The sequence below is a fragment of the Plectropomus leopardus genome, chromosome 17 (genome assembly GCF_026936395.1).
Source record: "Plectropomus leopardus strain MGB_pleo_1.0 chromosome 17, ASM2693639v1, whole genome shotgun sequence".
Classification (NCBI taxonomy): domain Eukaryota; kingdom Metazoa; phylum Chordata; class Actinopteri; order Perciformes; family Serranidae; genus Plectropomus; species Plectropomus leopardus.
The window spans coordinates 29,968,885-29,992,591 of record NC_142192.1 but is presented as its reverse complement, the minus strand read 5'-3'; the positions used below and the strand labels follow the sequence as shown (position 1 = coordinate 29,992,591).

General features: G+C 36.5%; 1 protein-coding gene across 1 annotated transcript; it reads right to left on the bottom strand.

Moving 5' to 3' along the window:
* Nucleotides 1-1,965: 1,965 nt before the first annotated feature.
* On the bottom strand, nucleotides 1,966-18,920 carry LOC121957557 (cell division control protein 42 homolog). Its single transcript, XM_042506186.2, has 6 exons — nucleotides 18,821-18,920; nucleotides 15,428-15,532; nucleotides 8,936-9,008; nucleotides 7,890-7,999; nucleotides 6,963-7,160; nucleotides 1,966-5,775 (listed from the first exon to the last, which is right to left on the bottom strand). Exons 2-6 carry the CDS (start codon nucleotides 15,530-15,532, stop codon nucleotides 5,686-5,688), a joined length of 576 nt encoding a protein of 191 aa, XP_042362120.1. The 5' UTR covers nucleotides 18,821-18,920; the 3' UTR covers nucleotides 1,966-5,685.
* Between the last annotated feature and the right edge of the window lie 4,787 nt (nucleotides 18,921-23,707).

Sequence of the window (23,707 nt, the reverse complement as noted above, 5' to 3'; positions counted from 1 at the left end):
GCCAGTTTTAAAAGAAAGCCCTTGAATTTACAGCCCCCCTTGAAGTGAAAATCGCCAAAACACCATTATTCATCACAGCCAGAAACTGTAAAAAAAAAAAAACCCCAGCATATATATGTTATTGTTGGATTTTCAAATCTCCAACGGTCTTGGGATTATCACTTCATGCATTTTACCAAAGTCACCCAGTGAGGCTCAAGGAAAAATATTTGAAGCTTCAGGTACGGTCCACAAAACAAAACAAAACAAAACAAAACAAAACAAAACAAAACAAAACAAAACAAAACAAAACAAAACAAAACAAAACAAAACAAAACAAAACAAAACAAAACAAAACAAAACAAAACAAAACAAAACAGACTAAAACAAAACTCAGACAGCCACTTTCTCACAAGTGTCTCACGAGTCCATTCAGACACACGACCCACTTCTGGACTGCGAACCACCAGTTGGAAACCAGTGTTTTAGACCACAATAGTGGGGATTTACAGAAAATAAAGTCAAATGTTACAGTCGTTTTGTTTACTTTGAGGGTCACTCTGTTGTAGAAATGTATTTTAAGGTTGTTAAATGGAACCAAAGCTCCTTATTTCTTTACTTCAGTGCCGACACTTTTGGGTCACCTGGCAGATTATTTACTTTTGAGAAACCGTACCACAGACATGTTCCCAAATGAACACACGACGCAGAGACGAGTTCAGAAAAGAGGCCAGTGAACATGTTGAAGTGAACAATGAGGCTGACTCAAATCTCAAACCTCAAACCCAAGACGCTGAGAAGAAGACAGAGGGATGATGGGTAAAATGGGTTAAAGAGCCACAGGTATGAATAAACAGTTAACAGTTTTTTTGTCTTGTTTTTTGTGTTGCTGCCGTCAGTCAGACAAAGGATCGAGCAGCTCGGAGCCTCCGTGCCACGTCGGTCTGAAGGATCCATTTTAGTCTGCCAATCAAAATGAACCCGGGTCATTTACATACTGTACTGAGGCCGCGCTAAAACCAGGGACACAGCGCCCCCTGGTGTTCACAGCAGGGCACTGCTGCTCCAACATAACAGAAAACAGACTGAATGGAAAATGTGCCACAAGTGTAATTTTACAGTTTTAAATTATTGATTATAATCAGGTATATAATTTTTTTTGCCATTAACACAAAGATGGAGTAGCTGAGGCTGTCTTTTAAAATGTGGTATTTCAACTAACATTTATATTTTATTTATTGAACTTATAGTATATAATTGTTTTAGTAATTATGCTGACTTATATTTTTTAAATTAATATACAATGCTCAGACAAGGAACAACCAATTAGACACAAGAATGAAACCTTCAAAAAGGCATAAAGAAAAGAAAAAGTCCCCAAAAATTACTATAAGTTCTCAGTGACATTGTTCTGCAAAGGCTTCAAAGATTCAAATTTTTTGAAAAATGAATTTAATATATATGAAGAGTATCAATTAAGATGTGGCATAAAAACAATTTTATATTTTTATAAATACCTAAACAGACAAATGGGGTTAAAATAATAGGAGACTGGCTGTGCACTCATTCGAAGGTAATTCTAAGAAGGTAAAAAATATCGGATCTAATAATCTGATTAACAGCTTTTATTGAGTTTATTAGTAGGAGCTGACATATGCATAACTCATCAAATAAAAGACTCTTTAATTTAAAATAATTGCAAATTGGAGTAACTGCATATTGTAGTAATTTCTATCCAAAAAAAAAAAAGGATTTTAAAAATTTTGATATTTTACCATTACATTTAAAAGACTACAAAATGTAAGATATTTTTCATATTAATTTCAAGATAATTTCAGATGTTTTTTAAAATTAAAAAATAATTCAAAAAGTATTGCAATTTTTAAAAAATTAAACCGTCAGAAAAGTGCATTTTAAAAAAGGGGGGGAAAGCGGCGCAGAGGAAGAAAAAATAAGAAAATAATATCAAGTCAAAGTGAAACAACATTCAAGTTCTGTTTTTATTATTTCCAAACACCCACCAGTTCCAACATTCATCTTTCCATACAGAGTTTCCCACGTCTGTAATTATTGCTTCAGCTGTTACTGTACTGTTGTTGTTTTTCTGCCATTAGAAGCTTATTATGAGGATTGTTTAGTTTGTGACACTCTCTCAAACCGTTGGCACCCAACCGTCAAGTAAAATATCTAAAAAGAAAAAACAAAAATCAAGTGTCCGAAAAACTGCTAAAATAATGTTCCCCAAGAAACAATAAACAGCAAAGAAATATATAATACTTGTAATCATCCATACATTATCAGAATAAACTGCCATTAAAAAAAGCAAAGTGGAATTTTAGTTCATTATATGGGGAATATTCTCAGTTTATTGATTTTAATCGTTATTCCTTCGACCCCCCGAACACATCTGCTGCTTTACGACATCAAGGTTTAACTGTTGACGTTATAAGTTCAAGTTTTCTTATTTCTGCGTTCAAGTGAGATTTGATGTCCAAAAGCAGCAATGAGTCTGCTGCTGGTCAAAGTGAGATCACAGTCCAAGCTTTAAACTGAGAAGTATTCCCCTTTAAGGCCTCCAGGAGGTGCTAACACACCAATCGAGCACTTGAGGTTCAGGCCAGAGAGAGAGCGAAGCAGGAGCAGACGACGCGCGGAGGAGTGAAATGTTAAGTCACGTCTGCTATAAACAGCATTAGGCATCAAAGTTTAGATTAATAATCAACAGGTTTAGTCTGAAAATCAGACTGTTGGTCACAAATATTAGGAAGCAGTGTGAAGAAGAAGGAAAGCTGTTTGCCGTTAGTGAATTTTAAAATATAAAATTTCCTATAAAACTTGAATTAACAGATTTAAGGCGGAAAAACGAGCATTTCACACAGTCTTAACTTGAGGCGTCGCCCCTGAAGTTTGCTCCGTGTGGATCTGAAAATATGACTTTTTCGGATTTGACTGGTTTTGAGCAATAATGCAGAACTGTTATTGAATAAAAATAGAGATATTTTAAACGGACAGTTCACCCTAAAATCAAAAACACACATTTTCTTTGACCTGTAGTGCTTTTTATCAGTCTAGATAGTTCTGGTGTGAGTTGCCGAGTGTTGGAGATATCGGCTGTAGAGATGTCTGCCTTCTCTCCAATATAACGCAGCGTTCGTACAGACGAGTAGGTCAGATTCAAGGACTTTCAAGTACATTTTCAAGCACTCACTTTAATTTCAAGGATGAAATTTTATTTTCCAAAAAAAACATAGTTTTCTCTGCAAATATCTGTTGCAAGAGAATTGTAAAATCCAACATGCTACCGGGGCCTAACATTTTTATCTATTTATTTATTTTTATTTAATGTTTTTTTTTCTACTTTATTTATTGTTTAACTGTATTATCCACTTTTTTTCACCTGGTCATTAAAATAACAAATTATTATTTAACTGGAAATTATTATTCAAGCATATGATTAGCAAAGGACAAAAAAGCAGAGGAATACACAAAGAGCAGAGCACAGTGCATCGATTACCTGATTATTTCTATCTGCATTTCTCACATCCTCTCAAAGCAAAGTTAGTTTGAATCCTCCTTTATGATATGTTTTGTGCACAAAGTTTATTGGAAATAATATATATATTCTCTAAAACTACAAATAATTTGTACATATTTACAAACTTGCATCGGCAACTCAGATTGCTAAATAGCACTACAGGTAAAAGGGAAAATAGGTTTGTTTTTTTTTATTTTGGGTTGGACTGCCCCTTTAAAGCATTTACAGTCGACTAAATCAAGTTTCAATACACACACAAATAATTGAATAAATGAGGTGAAGTGTGGTTTTGATGCTGCAGTACAATTAAGGCGTTTGCAGTTTTTTAGTGCAACAAAAAGCCACTTTTACTGTTTTAACAGTACGATTTCCCAGAAGGACCGAAGCATTGTCCGCGTGTCCCATTACCTGTGACTCATGGGTTAAACTACTGTAAACCAGTAACCAACCCAGTAAGTCCACATGTTTTATGTACCTAATTCTGGGTTGTCAGTCACCTTCCTCAGCTGAAAATCTGAGAGCTGTTGCTCTGTTTGTTTTTTTCCCGTTTTGTGTCATAAAGTGATCAAAATTTTACCGACTGGCTCACAACAGGACATGCAGCTCTGGAGCCGCCAAAAATGAATGTCATATTGATTTACTGATGTTTAAGTTCAATATGTTACACTTTTATATTAGGTGGTATGCAGTTTTTAAGAGGTTTGAAATTTAAAAACTCTCCAGGGAGTTTGAGTGTTTGCTTCAGGATGTCCACAGTGAGACGACAGGACAGAAAAGGCAGCGTAACTGCAGAGAAAGGACTTCTGCAAACTTCACAATGACAATAGAAAGTATTATTGTGTGCAAATATGTGTGATTCGACTGCAGCATTTTTGAACATTAACATTATTAACGTTGTTTCTGTCGTCAGGTGGAAACCCCGTGACTCCGAATTTGGTGATTATTCCCTGTTTGTCATGTTGCCAGATGTCTGGAGGAAATGTTTCTTGTGAATCCAAACCTATTTATGTTTTAACTTGAAGCTTTAACTTTGGAATAACGTAATAAAAAAGCGATATCAAGTTTGCGAATTTGATTATCGCTCATGTTGTTAGATTACTACAAAAATGCACGTTGCCATCATTCACCCTTTGAGCAAAGTGGCTTGATACATTTTTTTAAAAAATGGAAGGAAGGCAATGAGCAACTTAACAAGAAATGGCCCAAAAATAAGCAAGAAATGAGAAACCTACACAAGAAAAATACCTGATATTAGCAAAAAAAAAGAAGAGGTAAAAAACAAAAAGAAAAAGGAAAAGACCTGAAAAAAGTGCTAAAATAAAACAAAAACTATCTATAAATAATCTATTTTTTCCTGTAACTAATTTCAAATATCTAATTGTAAATGGAGTTTTCTTGATATTTTTTTCCTAGTTATTTGATATTTTTAAAAAAAATGATTCTCAATTCTTTCCAGGACATTTCATGCCAAATTCTTGATTGCCTTTTTCCAAAGAAATCAATCTAATTTGCTCAAGTTTTAAATGCTTGTGAAAAGCATCTAAACGCAGCACAAGAAAACTGATGTCCATCCGGGTTTCAGGGTGTTAACTGCTGCCTCCACATGCGTGTGCGCGTGTGTTGTCTTTTAGACTGCGAAGCAGAAGTCAGTAAAGCTCTTCTGAAACTCTAATTCTGCACAAAGTGATCTGAATCTCTTAGAATGGATGAAGTCAGGTTACAGTCTGAAAACTGTTTATAGACCAACAAAAACTCTCAATCTCGAGAACTTGTGACTCGAGCGGAGATCTTTTAAGAAATGTCATTATTTTCAGAAGGTGGTTGGCAGTTTGTAACCGTGACTCCATCCACTGTTTGTATCTTTAAGGCGTCTGAGGTGCAACCCTCTCTATTGCTCAACCCGCCTCCTCCTGTAATTTAAACCCCGGTTCCGTGTTAGTGAGAAGTGTTGCTCACATGTGTTAGTCATATTACATTTGTATCTAGGATGAAAATAAAGCCCGTCTCTTCCAGCGCCACACCCCCGTTAAGTCACTACGGCTGAAGGCACTGTTTAAACATGTGTCTACCTCCACACCCTCCCCCCTGCTGTCTCCCCTTTGCTCCCATCTGGGTTCATCTCTCCCCTCCTTCACCTTCACCTCCTCCTTCACGTCCTTCTCTTGTGGCATCTATAGCAGGACGCAGCGCTTCTTGGGTTTGGTGTCTGGAGGCTCCAGAGCTGCCAGGATGGCCTCATCGAACACGTTCTTCAGTCCCCTCTGAGAGAGACACAGGCAGAAAGAAACACTGATTAGTTGCTTCTCTTTTAGTTTTTAGGTATGATGATCACAAAAATAAAAACTGAAAAGACAAAATATCATAAAGGTGACACATCATAAAAAGTAACATTTGACAATAGGCAGGTTTCAATTAACTCTCAAATTTGCCAAAACAACAGCTGATGGAGGCAGCAGTAGAGCAGCAACTCCACCGATCAGCAGAGTAAACATTTTTGGTGCAGAATTTCACAAGAATACTCCAAAAAAGACAACATTTAAAATGTTACAATACAATAGTATCTGGAAAAAATGGTCAAAAAAATAATCGTTCCAAATGTCAAAGAAAGTCATAGTATAGTATTTTGAAGAAGTTTTCGGTGTAGAATTTCAAAAGAACAATCCAAAAAGTCAAAATGTTTGGACTAAACCTAACCCTAAATATAGTAGGGTTAGGTTTTGGGTTAGTTAGGGTTGGTCTGGTGTTTTTCATAAAACGGCTTCAAAACCCCGTCGGTCAGGGCGAAAACATTCTAAATATAGCATAAAATTATTGAATTTTTTTTTAGGTGGCTTAAAACTAATCGAGGCAGAGTTTACTCAGTGCTGTTCTGTTATATGTACGTGACGTGGTGGTTTTTTTACCCTGAAGTTATTGTAAATAAACAGTTATGGTTGTGATTCCATCGATGTCATAGACCATGTAAATAATATAGTTTTATATAGTAACAGGCTGAAAGGAAGCTTATTGCCACCAACGGTGGCAATTCTCCACCGGTGTTTATATACTGGAACAAGGACAGTAGTCCAATCAAATGGCCTCATTAAGCTTAAACTGTGCATGTAAACGTACTGAATGACACTGAACCGGGGTCATTATTAGCTTTGTGACTTACTTTTATTTTTTAGTTATAAACATCTGCCCACTATTTATTATTACTCAAAGTCAAACTAGTCTTCAGCTGAAGGATTAATTTCCATTGTCAAATTGAAAACAAATGCCACTTTAATAATGTTTGCTAACATTTTGTGATGTGAGTAAGATTTTATCATGAAACAGCTTTTCAGTATCATAAACAATAAACATCCATGAACTGACTCTGTGCAGCTATACTTTTATTTTTTCCCTCCAAATGAATGATTTTTTCCATCTCTCTCAAAAAAACCTCAAAATGCCTCTCTCTGCGTACCTGTGTAAGAGCTGAACACTCGACATATTTGACGGCTTTCAGCTCGCGAGCCAGCTTCTCTCCGCTCTCGCAGGTCAGAGCTCGCTGTTTGTTCTTGGCCAGTTTCTCCAGAGTGTTGCTGTCGTCTCTCAGATCCACCTGAGTCCCGACCAGCAGGAAGGGCGTCCGCGGGCAGTGGTGTGAAATCTCTGGCACCCACTGTGAAGAGACACGAACAGAGGAGGATGAGGCGTTTCATCTAAGAGAACAGAGTCTGGATTCAACACTCGGAAAGATCAAAATCACAGTGGAATTTGTCTTTGTTGAATGAAAATATTTCTACAGGTTTGTCTTAAGTGCATGTTTTCATATTTTGTTTAAGGAAAACTTTTCATTGACTGTTGTTAAAACATCTAGCAAAATAACCTTAAAGAGGACCTAATGTGCTAATTTTAAAGTTCAGAGTTTTATTTTGGGATTCTACAAGAACATGTTTTCATGTTTTCTTTGATCCGCGATAATGAAATGCTGTGGCTGTCAAACACTCAGCTGTTCTACAGTCAAAGTCATCCACTGCATTTGGTTCGCCGCAGCGATATTCTTATTATCACTGGCTGTTCATGTTGTCATCAAAACATGGCTGGAAAAAATGTCTTATATTTCAATCAAAGAAAAGTTATTCATGATTAATATCGTTATAATTTTATCACCCTACCAGAAAGTACAAAAAAAAGTTGGAAACAGAGACAAACAGTCCAAAGCCTGAGATTTTTGCTCCAAGGGATTACTTTTACATGTGCTTACCTCATTTTTTAAAAATCCCTTCAGCCACATTTGATATAAACATCTCACCATGAGATAGAAAACAAGGAAAGGCACAACAGGTTTCCTTTCACCTCAGGCCGGAGATGACAAACACTGACTGAATGACTCAACCACACAGCTTACCTTCTCTCTGACGTTCTCAAAAGAGGAAGGCGATACGACGGAGAAACAGACCAGGAAGACGTCGGTCTGAGGGTAGCTGAGGGGTCGCAGCCTGTCGTAGTCCTCCTGACCTGCAGGGTGAGACACACAAACACTGTGATCAACAACAAACACTATGTAAAAAAACATAGCAGATGGTGTCATGGCAGCTGTCGAAAGGTGGGTTTCCATTAAAGATTTGCGCAAAACCTCAGCGATATTTTTGAAAAGTTGACAAAGCAAAATTTTGTGATGTTATGCAACTTCTTCTCTGGCAATAACATTCCAAGAAGCATGGTGATGGACGTTCAGAATATCAGCAGGTTTACTTCTTTTGCAGCCACCGCACTAGCTGTCATTATTTCCAATCCACGGCCATGTAGGCGTGTAATGCAAGCAATAATGGAAAGACAACGATTTCAGAGAGAAATAATGGATTCAAAACATCCAGATGATCCGTTCAACTTTTGAAGAGTTATATGATGCAGTAACACCTCATGTAGCGTCTGCTGCATCATGGCGGAGCCAGTTCCTACCGACAAGCGCATAGCTATTTATAAACTGGCTACCTATGCACAGTACAGGGTAAAAGCAGAAAGTGTTGTCATTGCAGTTGTGCAAAATATGGCTTTTTTTGCCATAAATGGGAGTTTTTTTTAATTGTTGTGATCCATTACTGCGTACTATACATACGCAGTTTTAATTTGCACAATTTGAGGGTTAATGGAAACTGATTTGTGTTTATGATGTTAATTGTTTTGTATTATAGCTGGTGTTTCAAATTGTGTCAAATCGTGTTTGTACAGTATTTTATGTAGTTGTTGAGTCATGTATTTGTTTTTAAAGGCCCAGCTAGGGATCAGCATTTCAAATTATATTAGGCTATAAATGCTGTAGTATGCTGCATAGTATACTTGTCTCTATATAAATATGAAATAAAAAATACTTCTGTTGTTGTTGTTATTGCTGCTCCTTACAATACCAACATTAACATACACAGTATTTTTACCACATGCAAACTTTTTTACCTGCAGTGTCAAACAGTCCCAAAGTGTACGGCTCCCCGCCGATCATCACTGTCACTGCATAGTTATCAAAAACCTGAGGAAGAAGTGAGAGGCGTGAGGAATGAAGGGTGAGGGAGGAAGACAGAGGGGGAGCACAAAGACAGGAAGTACACATGTGAAAGAGCCATATGATCTCAGACATTCTTTAAAAACAAAACAGGAAGTATACTTGTCATCCTTAAAAGGCATGTGAGTGTCCAACAAAAGACACGCATGCACACACACACACACACACACACACACACACACACACACACACTGTACTATATTTGTAAGGACCCCAGCTGCCATAAAACATTCCTCACATTTCCTTCTAAAACCAAAAAGCTCTTTTTATGAAGTGAAGACTAGACAAAAAATGTCTTCACTTTCCAAAAATGTCGTCCCTGTCAAAGTCTGAAACTCAAACTGGCAGACGAACAAGAGCACACACATCATACAGAGAAGGTTTCACATCATTGCAGGCCTTTCAGTGATTTTAGGAGGAAGTTTCCCCTTAGTTTCCTCTTAGTTTTTCGCGTAAACAAGGCAGAATCTTAAGCTGGGAAAGCAACAAAGTGGGCATTTTTAACTACATAAATATGATAATTATATTGAGAATTGTGTGTTACCGAGTGGCCCGGGGGTGGTATTTTCCTGGAAGTTAACATCACCCTGGTTCCCTTGTAAAAAAGTTGGGATTTTTTCCATTGCATTTTGGATTATTGCAGAAAATAAGCTCTGTGGTAAACAGAGCAAGATAATCTTCTAAAAACTTCCAGGATTTTTTAAGCCTATATGCATTGCTAGAAGTCAACAACTAATGTTAAGACTGAAACAAACTACACTACAGTCGCATCACCACCGCTACGAAGCTCTGAAGCTGTGTTCGGCATAATGATGTTCTGTGGTGTCATTTAGACACTCGTTAGCATCCATCAAGACACTTAAAAATGTCAAAGTTTACTGATGTATTTTATGTCGTAAAACAAAAAATGCGAAAGTCTCTTCAGCTTGTGTTAACCACAGACCTTATTTCTTACAAAAAACCCATTTAAAAAATCCAATGACTTTAAGACAAGGGAACCACAGGTGCTAAAATGAACGAATTATTGGGATTTAGGACTCATTATTTGGGTACTTTATTGATCTTCCAAATTAGCTATATTCCTCTAACCTGCTAAACAACACAAAAGCTAAGGAACAAACTGCTGTGGAAAAGGTTTGTGATTTTGGGCTTTATGAATAAAATTGACTTGACTCAACCAATCAATGGCCTGTTTTTTGCTCCATGCTTTAAATTTGGATCAGTGTGCTTGGTACCCTGATAGAGGCTTAATAAAGTCTATTGTTTTTTTTCACAACTTTTGACAATGGAAACCCAAAAATAATCGTTCTAAAGTGTTACAAACTCAGTTGACTCCTGGCTGCTTAGTCGAAACAAGGTCTTAGAGAAACAGTGCAACTTTAAATCATGTGAAACCGACAGAAACAAGCTGAGTGCTTGCATTAAAGGGAGTTTTGTTTTTCTGCCGTTCAGGTGAACAGTCTCTCTGTCAGCTCGTCTACCTCCTGTTTCATCACTGTCGTACCTTCGGGCTGCTGCTAAGTGCGATAACAAGCAGCACGGTCCCAACATGCCTGCTAACCTCAGCTCTGTGACTGTGGCAATGAGCTGAAACAGGGAGTGTTTTATAGCCGCTGTGCCATGCTTGAGTACACGGCACAGCTTCAACACGTCAACCTGCCGGCGCTGCCTGCAGACACGGTTCCTTTTTAATGAAGCTCCATATGCTCAGACAGGTTCCAGATAAACTGCAGGATGTAGCCTGCAGGAGAGGAAGCCACAGCAAGTATTACAAACATGGATTCATAGGTTTACTCCTGCGTCTGTTTAGTCTTTATTTAAACAGGCAGGCTCACAGCAGGTGACTGGAAATGCTTGTTGCAGGATATCTCCTACATTAAGGCTGCGTCAAACCTCAATATGTTTTCAGTACTAATTAAAATATATCTGTAGCACCTGGTATCAAAACTACCTGTACTGAAAGTAAAGCTCAGGAGAAGCGAAAGCATCCTGTAGCGCTTTTGTCAGGACATTAATGAGTCAGCACCTCCCTGTTTACTTTCTGTCCTCATGAAAGCATGATATACTAAGATTATCAACACAAGAAGTGCGTTTCTGTTTAGTAACGTTACTTAAACTTTCTGTGCCGCCATTAACGTTACACCATATGACACCTAACTTTACAGTCTGTCGTCACATTGTGTGATTTCTGTTACAGACTGTAAATTGTTACATTTACTTTCTCTGCTCCACACTGATGCAAAAAAATACATCTGCCAGTGATTATAAATTACTCCAGTGATGAAATAAGTCCATGTCAAAACCATATAAGATTTTAGTCCAGTACTTGAGAAAAAATAACCCACTGATTCTCCAGTTAAAGCAAAAGGGCTGCTATGATACACTATGATTAAATTAATATACAGTATGTGTCACAGCAATGATTTTGAGTTCTAGTATTTTTCTGATTAGGCACATGACAAATAGGGTCTAAAATAATAATAATAATAAATTAATGTTATTATTATTATAAAACACAGCAGTGATATAAATTGGATTATTTTTTTAAAGCCCCTATTTTCATTGTTTTGGGGTAAATTATTGAATTGAAGTATTAATTAGAAAAAAGTATTTATTTTTGAATTAATTCTTACGTCAATCCAGTGATAAAAATAATAATCTTTCGAATTATCAATACATTAGTCAGATTAATCAACAAATAAAAAAAATATCGTTAGCTGCATTCCTAACTGAAAGAATCAAATTTATGTTGATTTTAACCAAAAAAATGAATAAAACTTTGGCAAAAATAATTTTTCCACAACAAAAATAAAAGAAAAACAGAATATAAAACTAAAACATAACACAAAAAAACTCCGGCCAAATACAATGCAAATTTAAACAAGCATATTTAGGCATGTAAACAGTTTCTGCTAAACTTGCAATAGAAGAAAACACATGAAACTATGTTAACTGCATATAGATGGCAAAGATGCTACAAAGACGGGAATAGCTGCAGACCGAATAAAAATATAAAGCCACACAAAAAGAGGTATGCAGTATGATTATTTATGCTAGCATTGTGTCAATAATTACAATGCTAGTATTATGACAACCTGATAAACACACACGCACGCACACATGCACGCGCGCGCACACACACACACACAGTGTAAGTTGAAACAGAAACACTGAGTGATTTGTTGAGGCATGATCCATGGAGACACACACGGACTATTTCAATGAAATACAAACCACACACACGCACGCACGCACGCACGCACGCACACACACACACACACACACACACACACACACACACACACACACACACACACACACACACACACACACACACACACACACTGGCTCATTGTTCACACACACATATCAACACATAGAGACACACACACACGAGCATATACAGGTTTGTGATGATGATGTGTTTGGACAGAGCTCAGACTGCAGAAGCTGCTAGAAACAGTCTGATGACAGCACACTGGTTACTGTGGGAAAGAGCCGCAGACACATGGAGCTACATGGAGAAATGGCCAGTTAGAGATTGTGCAATTTACTATTACAATAACTTTATTATTCTCTGTAATTGCTCGTTCATTCTGCAACACAAGCTGTATTCAGATCTAATAGAGATCCAAACATCAGCTTGAACTGAACTCCCTAACAAAGACGCTCCAGATAAAATGTTATGGATGTGACACTAAGGTCTTGATAAGGTGACATATTTATGAGGGATTATTTCCTGGAGGAGACTTCCTCTCTCCAGATTTTTCTTCTTATTTTTTGTGGCTGTCAGCTGACTGACAGGAAGCAGCTCAATAAGATGCAGCACTGATGTAGAAATGATCAACACAAACATAACAAAGTGAAGACGAAACAGAAAGTTTGCTGCATGTTTGCCGTGATTGATTTCATTCTTGAAGTGAAGAGAGGAAGCAGTGGGCGATCAGAGTCTGCAAAATCATGCTTAAAATATTATAATTTCAAGCAAATTCCAGGTATAACGTGACATATGAGGGCTTTGTGATAATAAATCAAATAATCAATTATTACTTGAAGGCACAGAAAGCTGCGTAGGCAATAAAAACAATAAAGTTCACAAACAATGGGACAACAAACAATAAAAAATTACATAAAGGTTTCTGACTCACCCAACTGTTAAGCAGCCTGGATGAGTGGGAGGTATGTAATCCTTAGTTTAATTATATGGTTGAACTTCACAGTTGTTTCAAACTATGTCAGAGTATAAGGAAATACTGTAAATAAATAAAAAGTCTTATTAGGATAATTAAGTTGTATTTTTTTATACTTGGAGAATAAAATGTCATGGTTTGATTGCATTAAAGCTTAAAACCATGATAATAACAACATTACATAACTTTTGTTACAACTTGAAATAAATATTCTAATTTTTTTCTCAAATGCGACCATATTCTCATAACACTACAACTTAACTGGCATTATAATACCACTTTGTTTCCATAACACACCTTTATTCTCAAATAACAGTGCCTGTATTCTGAAAATACTTTGACTCTATTCTTAAAATACTACAACAAATATTACTATTCTCCGAATACCGCCACTTTATTCTCAAAATATCCCAACTTTATTCTGAAAATATTACATCTATTCTCCAAAAACCTCCACTTTATTCTCAAAATATCCCAACTTTATTCTGAAAATATTACATCTATTCTCCGAATACCGCCACTTTATTCTCAAAATATCCCAACTTTATTCTGAAAATATTATTTATTTTCACAACAAACAAATCTGCAACTTAATTCTCAAAATACTGTCTAAGGATTATTCTCAGACTACTAAATGTTATTCACAAATTATTATGACTCTATTTTCAGAATATTGAGCCAAAATGATTTACACTGACATGAAAGATATTTGTTTATCGTCAGAGTATTGCCATATTGTCTTTGAGTTACATTTTTCTTAAATATCTCTATATTAACATTATCATAAAAGGACACAAAGAGTGATATCATATTTTTGCCTAATTCTGACAGTAGGTGGTCAAATACATACCCAACTATCTATACGCAGAAGAGGAGCAACATATTTTGGTGTTAAGATGCTACTGAAATATTCAAAGCAAATGGTTAAATATGAGGATGGGGGGGCAGACAGACAGGAAGAGGAAGATCAAGTTGAGTCAGCACTGTTGGTTCTGCAAACCTCTGATCAAACTGTGCTGACCACTGACAGCAGCGAGAGAGAGAGAAAGGGGGGGAGGGGGAGAGGGGAGGAGGGAGAGAGGGAGAGGGAGGGAGAGAGGGGAGGGAGAGAGAGAGGGGGTCCTGATAGAAAGCAGTAGGGAATTACTCAACAAATTGCAGTCAGCATTCAGTGCAGCTGCCCATCAATTAGGGAGGTTTTAAGATATTTCCAGTAGGACAGTGCTGCCTGTCAACAGTCAGTCAGCTGTTTTCTGACTGTCAGAAACCAAAAAAGTCAGAGTTTGCAAATCGGTCAAGCTGAAGTGTTAGCGTGGCCCACATCTTATATCTGCAGAGGCCGCTTCCTCATCGTGCTGCTTCAGCAGGACACGGTTAAAAAAATCTAACGAGAATTTACAGAGAAAAACTCCAAAGAATCTCAAATACTCTAACTTGCAGTTACATAAAAATAAGCAACCACACACACACACACACACAAACACACACAGAAGGCTGCAATCCTAAGAATCTACTCAAATGGTACAGATACTTGAAGTTTCACCATCACCAGCATACAAAAATGCAACATATTTTTTTCTGCTGCGTTTCAAGAATGCATGCATTCCAACAGAGCATGTCAAAAACACAAAGTGCAGGTTTGATGTAACATTAAAGAAATCGTTCATCATTCTGGGGAAATGTTCACGGTTCCCACACGTCATCATGGACAAAATTTCAAAACTTTTCCATGACTTAATAGGGCCCAAATTATGTTTTTCTCACCCCACACGTCAACACACATTAGCGCTACTTTACGTTCTTTTGTATTATTGACAATCACTCCCATCAGTCATGTAAGTTAGATAAATAGGTTTTATCTGAAGGTAAAACCAAAAGTGAGCGCACCTGCAATGTCAGTGATAATCTGTCATCGAGGTGGAAAAACTATGTGCACACTGTTAATACAGAAGTGTCCGTATTGTGATGTCTTTCCTTCTTTAATTTGTTTTGGTGACATATCACTGCTCATGTAAGCAACTGTCCTTTTATGTCTGTTTAATCCAAACAAACTGTAAACAAGCATCACTTCCTGTGTGACAGGAAAGAGCCACAGAGGCAGTGATTGTTCAGAGCGGAGAGAGGAAAACCTCGCTGCTGTACGTTTGTGTCGCCTTGAGTGTCAGTTGTTGTGTTTTTGTCAACAAAGTGACTCACCGTGGGGACGTATTCAGAGGGAAACTTGTTGGTGGTGTAGGAGATGAGCAGGCAAGTCTTTCCTACTGCTCCGTCACCCACCACCACACACTTTATAGTCTGCATCTGAGGAGGAGGACATAAAGAGGAGAAGAGCGAAAAATGTGAGACAGAGGGAGTCTTTGGTTAGTGACAAGATCACTGCAACAACTTCTGAAGTTAAGACTTGAACAGATTACAGACAAACGCTGCCCACACAGTGACTAAACCATTAAGTTTTTCAATTTCAATCATGTCTATATGCGTCATATAACTCACTTATTCAAAAACACATCTAAACTTTTAAATTTCTCTCTGTAAAATGTAAAAAAAAATGTTTGTCATTGAAAATCCTTGACCAATATCAAAACACCAACAATAAACAGCTTCATATATGCAAAGTTTTGTGATTTTTCAGTTCCATATCTAGACAAATGAAATACTACAATTTTAAACAGCAGCCCTATAGAAGAAGGCAGTGGACTTAACATGTAAACTTAATTAGTAAAAGTTAGACGAAAATTACCTGAAAATAGGAAAAAAAAATAGCAAAACAACTACATGACAAACAAACAATTAAATGACCTTAAGAGTTAATACAATATATATATTTTTTATATTTGTAACATAATTCAAATTTTTTTCAAAAACATTATATATATATATATATATATATATATATATATATATATATATATATATATATATATATATATATATATATATATATATATAGGGATGATTTTCTAATAACTCATATTTTTGGGGGGTAATTTTCTTGTCACCTTAAACTAATTTCTTGCAATGTGCCAAGTGTCTTGCCAAATTGGTCATTAAAAAAAAAAATCAAGCTACAAAGGAAAATGATCCAAAAAGTGCAGAAAACTAGAAAATATGTCTTTTTTTCTGTAAAATAATTGTAATTAGAATGATTTTGAATATATTTTCTAGACAGCTTTCCATAGTTTTTTGATAAAACTACATTTTCAGGGAATTATTTTGGGTCATTTTCTTCATCACCTATTACTAATTTATTGCCATTTGTGGGACATTTCTTGCAGAGATGGTCCTTGCATTTTTACCTATGCTTTTGAAAGAAATCAAACCATTTGCTCAGGTTTCAAAAGATTAAAAATCTTGTGAAAGGCAAAACTGTTGTCCAACCATGTTTTAAATAGTTAATCAATAAAATAATCTGATTACGGCAATAACACACCAAGGCAGGTGCCAAAAGCAGGACACTAAAACGATCTAATTTCGACAATAACTTAACAACTGTGGGCAGAAAGATAAAATCCTGCTGCTGTCAGCATGTATGTTTCAGGTTGACTGATGCCATGAGCATCTGTGAGCAGACAGAGTGAGACACAGAAGCAGCGGTAGCTATGAGACTCAGTGTTTAATAAACACTGGCTGGAGATCCTGTGACCACCCAGATGCTGAGCAGCTCACACACCCCGGCTGGCGCTTCATTAAGGGGGACAATGGTAAAGGGGAATGGGCTGCCACTTCATCACTGGCTCTTTGTTTGGGCCTTTTGGCAGAGGCAGCACTCAGCTGAACTCTGATGAGTCAGGGACAAGTTAACTGGTCATCTGTTGGGACGATGACACCAGTTATGTCTGCACGATTCATTCTACTGGGAGATTTCACAAAACACATGCAGACAATTCTGGAAAAATGCAGAGATTATTAGCAACTACATTTTTTAAATGCACTGTTGTGTCTTCTGCATGCTGTTATGAGCATCAAGTTGGTGCTGTTTTGGAGATGCAGCAACAGATTATTTTTATGGGACCCACAAGTCACCAGAAGATGACTACTGAAAAGATCATGTGTTAAATCAGTTTGGCAAAAACACCAAACCAAACACAATACCCCATATCCTCACAAGTATATAAAATGTTAAAATTTTCAACATTTTCAGTACCTCAAATGTGAGAAAACTTGCTACTTTCACTATCTGCTTATCATGTTTATCTTTGGGTTTTGGATTATTGGATTTTTCACAGTTTTCTGACATTTTATACAATCTGCAGTTCATAATAAATAAATCCACTGATTGATTAATTAATATTAGAGACACTATCCATTAGTTGCAGCTCAGGTCATTTTTTAAAAACTAGGATTACATTCTTTTTTTGTCTTATTTGATTAACAGACTGCAATATGTGTGACTCTTTACTTTTTAAAAATTTAATTACATACACTTTATGCTTCTTAAAAATATTTGTAGTATTGAGTTATTATATAAAATAAATAAATATAAAAATAAAAAATAAAAATAAAAATAAAACTAGCTGAACAGAATAAAACTGACCAGATTTTTTTGTATGTATGTATATATGTACATATAACCAAATGTAGCCTTATGTATGAAATTAATCAATTAAATAAATGATTAATTGATCAACAGAATTAAGAATTAACGATGATAATGAATGCACACTTGACAGATAATTAACCTTAAAGCACTGACAATGAAAACAGAAAGTGTATATTCCCGGTATCCAATGAAAGCAAACGTTTAGTCCTTTAAGTAAACATATAATGATGAAATAAACATGATGTCAATTGTCAATTTGAATGGATCAATTTTCTGTGAGGTACTTTGCTGTTTGTTTCCTCCTATTGCTGCGTTTTCATAGTTCAAACATCACGTGGGATTTTTTGTAGTTCATCAACCAAACACAGACGACTTAAAATTATTTAAATGAAAGATTTTAAGCTATACGTAATAAAATATCAGTCTAATCTCACTGATTCGTTGCTGCTTTTTAAGTCACTTCCGCGTAGAAAAAAGTGGAAAATAACACACAAAATCCTAGTTATTGTCTTTAAAGCAGGTTAGCTCGTCAAAATGCGCGTTTGTACAAAATCAAAGTTATTAACGAATGAAGTTATAACTTGTTTACTGCGTTTAAAAGCAGTTAAAGTTATCTAAATGTTGAAAAGTTTACTCCTAGCTTAGCTAGCTGCGTTTAGTCGGCAGCTAACTTGAAGTTACATCCGCCGGACCCCCACCCATAACAAAATGGCCTGTTTTAAACTAGTTTAAAATGAATACAACAAACAAAACGACACTTTTAAATGGGCTACACGAGTGCAGACTCACAGACTTACACATAGTTGCTCTGGTTTAACAAAACCGGAAACTTTTCTGTAGCGATTTAACAGCACAGCTAGCACAGTTAGCTAAAGGAAATCGTTTGTTTTGACAGCTGCCGGTTAGCATAGTTAGCTTTTAGCGGGCTAACAGGCAAATATTTTACAAAATAAAGAGTCGTTTTAAGTGTAGTGCTGTTTCTCTGCTGATATTTCAGTGTTTTTAGTCCGTAAATCACAGTTAAACAGAGTGACAGCTGGCGTTACTACCTTTTCTCCTCTCCGCCGCTGGAGTGTAACGTTGTGCTGCGTTCAAGTGCTTCCCCGTAAACTCCCTCCGGCCGGAAATATGACTGGTGGTGTGTTCATGTTCCGCTGGATTTATTGGTGTTTATCTTAACCCTTAAGGACTCTATAGCGCTTTTTTTTGATAATTTTGACTGTGTCCATGCACATGGCATACATTTTGTTGTTAACCCTTTGTGCTGCGTCTCGACACCTTTCACAAGCTTTAAAACCTGAGAAGATTGTTTTGATTTCTTTCAAAAATAGGCATTCAGCAACTTTGCATAAAATATCCTGCAAATTGCTAAAGAAAATATTAAAAAGTGATGAGAAACAAAAAATAGAGGAAAATGTCCAGAAATTATATTGAAAAATGTGTACTTTTATATTAAAAATTAGGTTACAGAAAAAGAGCATTATTAAAATCATCTCTTGATCTTTTTTCTTTAATTTTGGCGATAATTTTTAGGTTATTTCCTGTGACTGATACTTTTTGTGCTATATTTTTGTTTTATTATTATTATTAGCTCAGCTCCAATAAGTCTAAAAGACACTATGTGAACAAAATTGTTACATTCATACTGATAAATGTAAAAAAAAAAAAAAAAAAAAAGAAAAAAAAAGCTCAGTTGAAACCCATTACAACTGCAATTTTTGATCCCACAACTCTCAAATTATAAAAACAAACAAAAAACATGCATTGTATTATTTCTGGGTGTCATTCTGGGCTTTTGCCTTGGAATTTGTCATTTTTTACTATTTTCCACTTTATGACATCTTTTTTGAAACCATATGTGGCATATGGTGCACTGTCACAATTAGGTGCACTGTCACAAACTATGTTGCTGCAAATCATTGACATATCACAGGCTGTGATAACTCCAAACTCAGTGTCTATTGAGGACTACTGACAAAAAAAAAATCTTTTCTCAGTGACCACCAGAGGGAGATGAAGCACAGACTTTTGGTGTTTTAAAGGGTTACTGTATTGCTCTCAGTAAGGAGTAATTTTAGATGCTTTAACACCTAAGGGCCGTGACATGACTTTTTTTTTGCTGTTAGCTCTGTCCCCAGTGTGCTCTGCTCCTCATCATCTACTTCAGACGTCTCCATAACACCAGCATGAGGACGAACCTGCAGCTGAATGCTCTAAAAAACTGCAGAGATGACATATTGCCATACCGAACAACGCTGTGTCTGCTGTGGAATAACTCAGGTTTCTGGGATCCACCGTCTTCCAGCATCCAGCATTTCTCTCTTTTTCATAACATTTTCTTATAACATTTCTTGCCAAAATGCACAAAGCGTTTTTTTTTCTTCACATTTTTAAAAGAAGAATTTTTAACGAGTTTGTGCAGGTTTTGATGCTTGTAAAAATGCTCTGAAAGCTGCACAAGACAGCTGATGTTGATTCAGGTTTCAAAGGGGTAAATGCATTGCATCTTTTAAAAAATACCCTGCCGCTTTCACAGGAAATGTACAGATTTTGCTCATTAGGAGCGTATGGTATTTTTCAAAATAAACTTACATCAGTATAAAATTGTGTATATGTTTACTTTGTTGTGCAACAAAAGCATGTGATTATGTTTGGAAAAAAAACATCACTGGTTCGGATTAACATTCATACGGGAAGCAAACAGAGGACTCGAGGGTGAAAGTCCAGGGGTTTTTGGACCCACCCTGCCCTTCACACCTGCGCTATAGGACTTTCCAGCATTACCTGCAGTGTTTCTAAATGTCGCCGTTCAGTGGCGCATCATACTGCTGCGACAGGTGCTGTCCGGCTGACTGGCGGCTTATCATACTGCCATAAATGATGCAGTCTGACCCATTATAAACTGGCGCTGACACTGGCTGTCATGGTGCTGCAACAGGTGGCTTTTGGTATCAGTGTCTGATGCCGAAATCACTGGCCAAGCGGTAATATTTGACAACGGCTGCTGCCAGCTGCAGCTCTCTCTCAGTATCAGACAAATGAAAAACTGTTGCTCCCAAGAGTCACTCAGATACAAAAAACGTGCAAAACTCGGGTCCAGGCTGAAAAATACTGGAGTCCCCCTTAAACTTGATTCTTCAGGGGGAAAAAACAGTTAAGCATTAGGTTTTGGTCAGGCTTACTTGCTGTTATTGACTCTATTAATTAATCAGTGGTTTTAATTTCAAAACATATTACATATTTTATTTCTTGATAGCATCAAATATAGCGTCTGGTGTTTTGTAGGACATAAAACTCAAATAAAGATCTCATCTTGTGAGTTTCTCAAGTGATTTATTTTCATATTTAGCCTGGACAATGATAGACATAAGTTTTGAAATCACTGGAAAAATGTGAAAGGTAAAGAGAAAGTAATAACAACATTCTATTTATGTGTTAATTAGGTGTTTGTTTAGACTGCACTGTAACAAAGTTTCCTGTAAAGTCACAGCAAACTACTGGCAACTGTAGTTACCAGCATCCTACTGTTTCTTTACAGCATTAATACCATAAATTACTTCAACATCATATTACCGTTAATTTTTTAGAGTATTTTGCAGTAGAATTTGAGGTTTGCAATGTAATATTGGCTCAAAAAGCATCAAGATTTAGTCTTTAACTGTGTTTTTAAGAACCTATACATAACTGTTAGAATTGCCACATTTTTACAGCAGTTTTTTACAGTGTAGATTTCTGCTGAGTGGCATGTGTTTTCCAGAATGCTAGCATTACTTTACTATCACTTATTGTTAGAGTTTGCGTCCAAAGAGTATTAGGATTTACAGTGTTTCAAAAACTGTACATTATTGTTACAGTTAGGCTTTATTTTTATAGGAATTTGTTACAGTGTGTCCTGGCTGGTTGCGATGTGCTGTCTGTAGAAAAGGCCAGTTGACCTTCAGTGGTAACGCAGCAGAAAATAAGATAATTACAATGCGAAGCACTTCTCCATGACCACTTCCCTTTCATGGCTTCTCTGTTTAACTTCACAAGCATTTCTTTGCACTTTGATTGATCCTCGCTGTTTTTTGTGCTTCTCCTCTCTCTTGCTGCCTCTTGGTTTCCTCTCTTCTCTCTCACCTCCTCTTCATCTTCCTCTCCCTCTCTGTGTATGTGTCTCTATCGGTCGCTCACCCGTGGCTAACCGGAGGCATGGATGTCAAGGACGTTGTGCTGCTTGTCTCCCAAAGATAATCCCATTAAACTCAGGAATTTAATTATAGATTATCTCACACGCTCACACTCACACACACGCAGCTGCACACCCAAAGATGTGCACACAGGTGCATCTGCCTCTGCACACATATAAACACAGAAACTGGTGTACGAAGATGATACTCACTCATGCAGAAACATTTTTATCATACACAGAGGTAACACATAAAGACATGAACACACTCACACTCACACACACACACACAGGCTTCACCCTGTTTCCCTGTCAATGTGTATCAATGTCACCCTCCAGTCGGCATTAACATCTTCACCAGTCTGTTTTTAGAGCAGGAAGGACGCGGCACAACATGATTTTGCAGTGAACACAGGAAGTAACCCAGTCACCGCTGCACAGTCATCTGAAACACTGGAGCTGCCAAACAGGATGAATGTGCAGGAATTTTTAGGTACACTGAAAGTTTTAGTACACCTGGAATGAGTTGTGAAAGGTGCTCAGCATTTTACCACCAATAAATCATTATAGTGATTCTTTAAAAGTTATAATTCATGTAACATAGTCTAGAGTGCTGCAGGCATGATGCTTTTTTTGTTGGCCAACCTGGGAGTTAACCCTTTGAAACCTGGGTCAACGTCACTTTTCTTCAGACGCCTTTGACAAGCTGTTTAACATTTTGAATCCAAGAAAACTGGTTTGATTTCTTTTGAAAACATGGGGAAAGGGCGGTGAGCAACTTGGCAAGACGTCACAAAAATTGCAAGGAAAAAAATGTTAAAAGGAGGAAAAATACAGAATTTTTTTTTTTATTAAAAAGGGGGGTAAATAAAAATAAAGAAAAAAATGTCCAGAAAACCTTTTTCAGAATTATAATAATTCTATATTTTAAATTATCTTACAGAAAAAAAAAACCCAAACATTTTCAATTTTCAGCACTTTTCAGCATTTCCTTCTTGAACATCGCAATGAAGAGCAGTCTTTTTTTAATTTTTATTTGTTTTTTTTTACCAGGACAGTTTTTTGTTTCCTGCTGGTATAATGCCATGTAACGCAGTTGCTCTTTACCGAGACAGCGCTGCGTTACTTTTGATTTTTACTAAGACATTTCTGCTTTATAGGCTGTACCTGGAATTTTTTTTAAAAAGAGAAATTGCTGCATTTCCTGCCAGGATAGTGCATGAAAAGTGGTTGCTCTTTACCAAGACCTTGCAGTGTTTCTATTTTTACCAACATGTCACTGTGTTTCCCGCTGAGATAGTGCCATGAATTCTTTTTTCTTTTTACCCAAACATTAGATGAGAATTAGCAATATAAAACATAAATATGAAACAAAATAAAGAACAATTAATGTGTGCATCTTAAAGAGCATGTGTGTAGGATATCGTTACTCTGGAGTCATTTGTTTGTCGTCTGCAGCCATGTTACTCTTACCCACAATGCTACTGACCTATGACCTCACCTCATGACATCACATTTCCCACAATGCCATTAACTACACTGGGGCGGTGTTACTTTCTGCATTAAGTGAAGACCTTACATAAAGAGCAATACATTTTAAACAAAAACATTTTAAAGTATCTTTTAGACACATTTTTATCTATTTTAACATCTTATTTTTCACATTTTTAATGACCTTTTAACAACTTTATGAACTTAAATTATTATGAATTTATAACTGAAACATATGAAATAAACAGCAATAAAACTGTCTCTGACACAGTTACAG

Coding starts and splice junctions, on each gene's coding strand:
- LOC121957557 (XM_042506186.2), bottom strand. CDS start 15,532: ATGCAGACTATAAAGTGTGTGGTGGTGGGTGACGGAGCAGTAGGAAAG. Junction 9,009..15,427: donor CCTCTGAATACGTCCCCACG/GTGAGTCACTTT, acceptor CTTCTTCCTCAG/GTTTTTGATAACTATGCAGT. Junction 8,000..8,935: donor GGGACTGTTTGACACTGCAG/GTAAAAAAGTTT, acceptor CTCACCCTGCAG/GTCAGGAGGACTACGACAGG.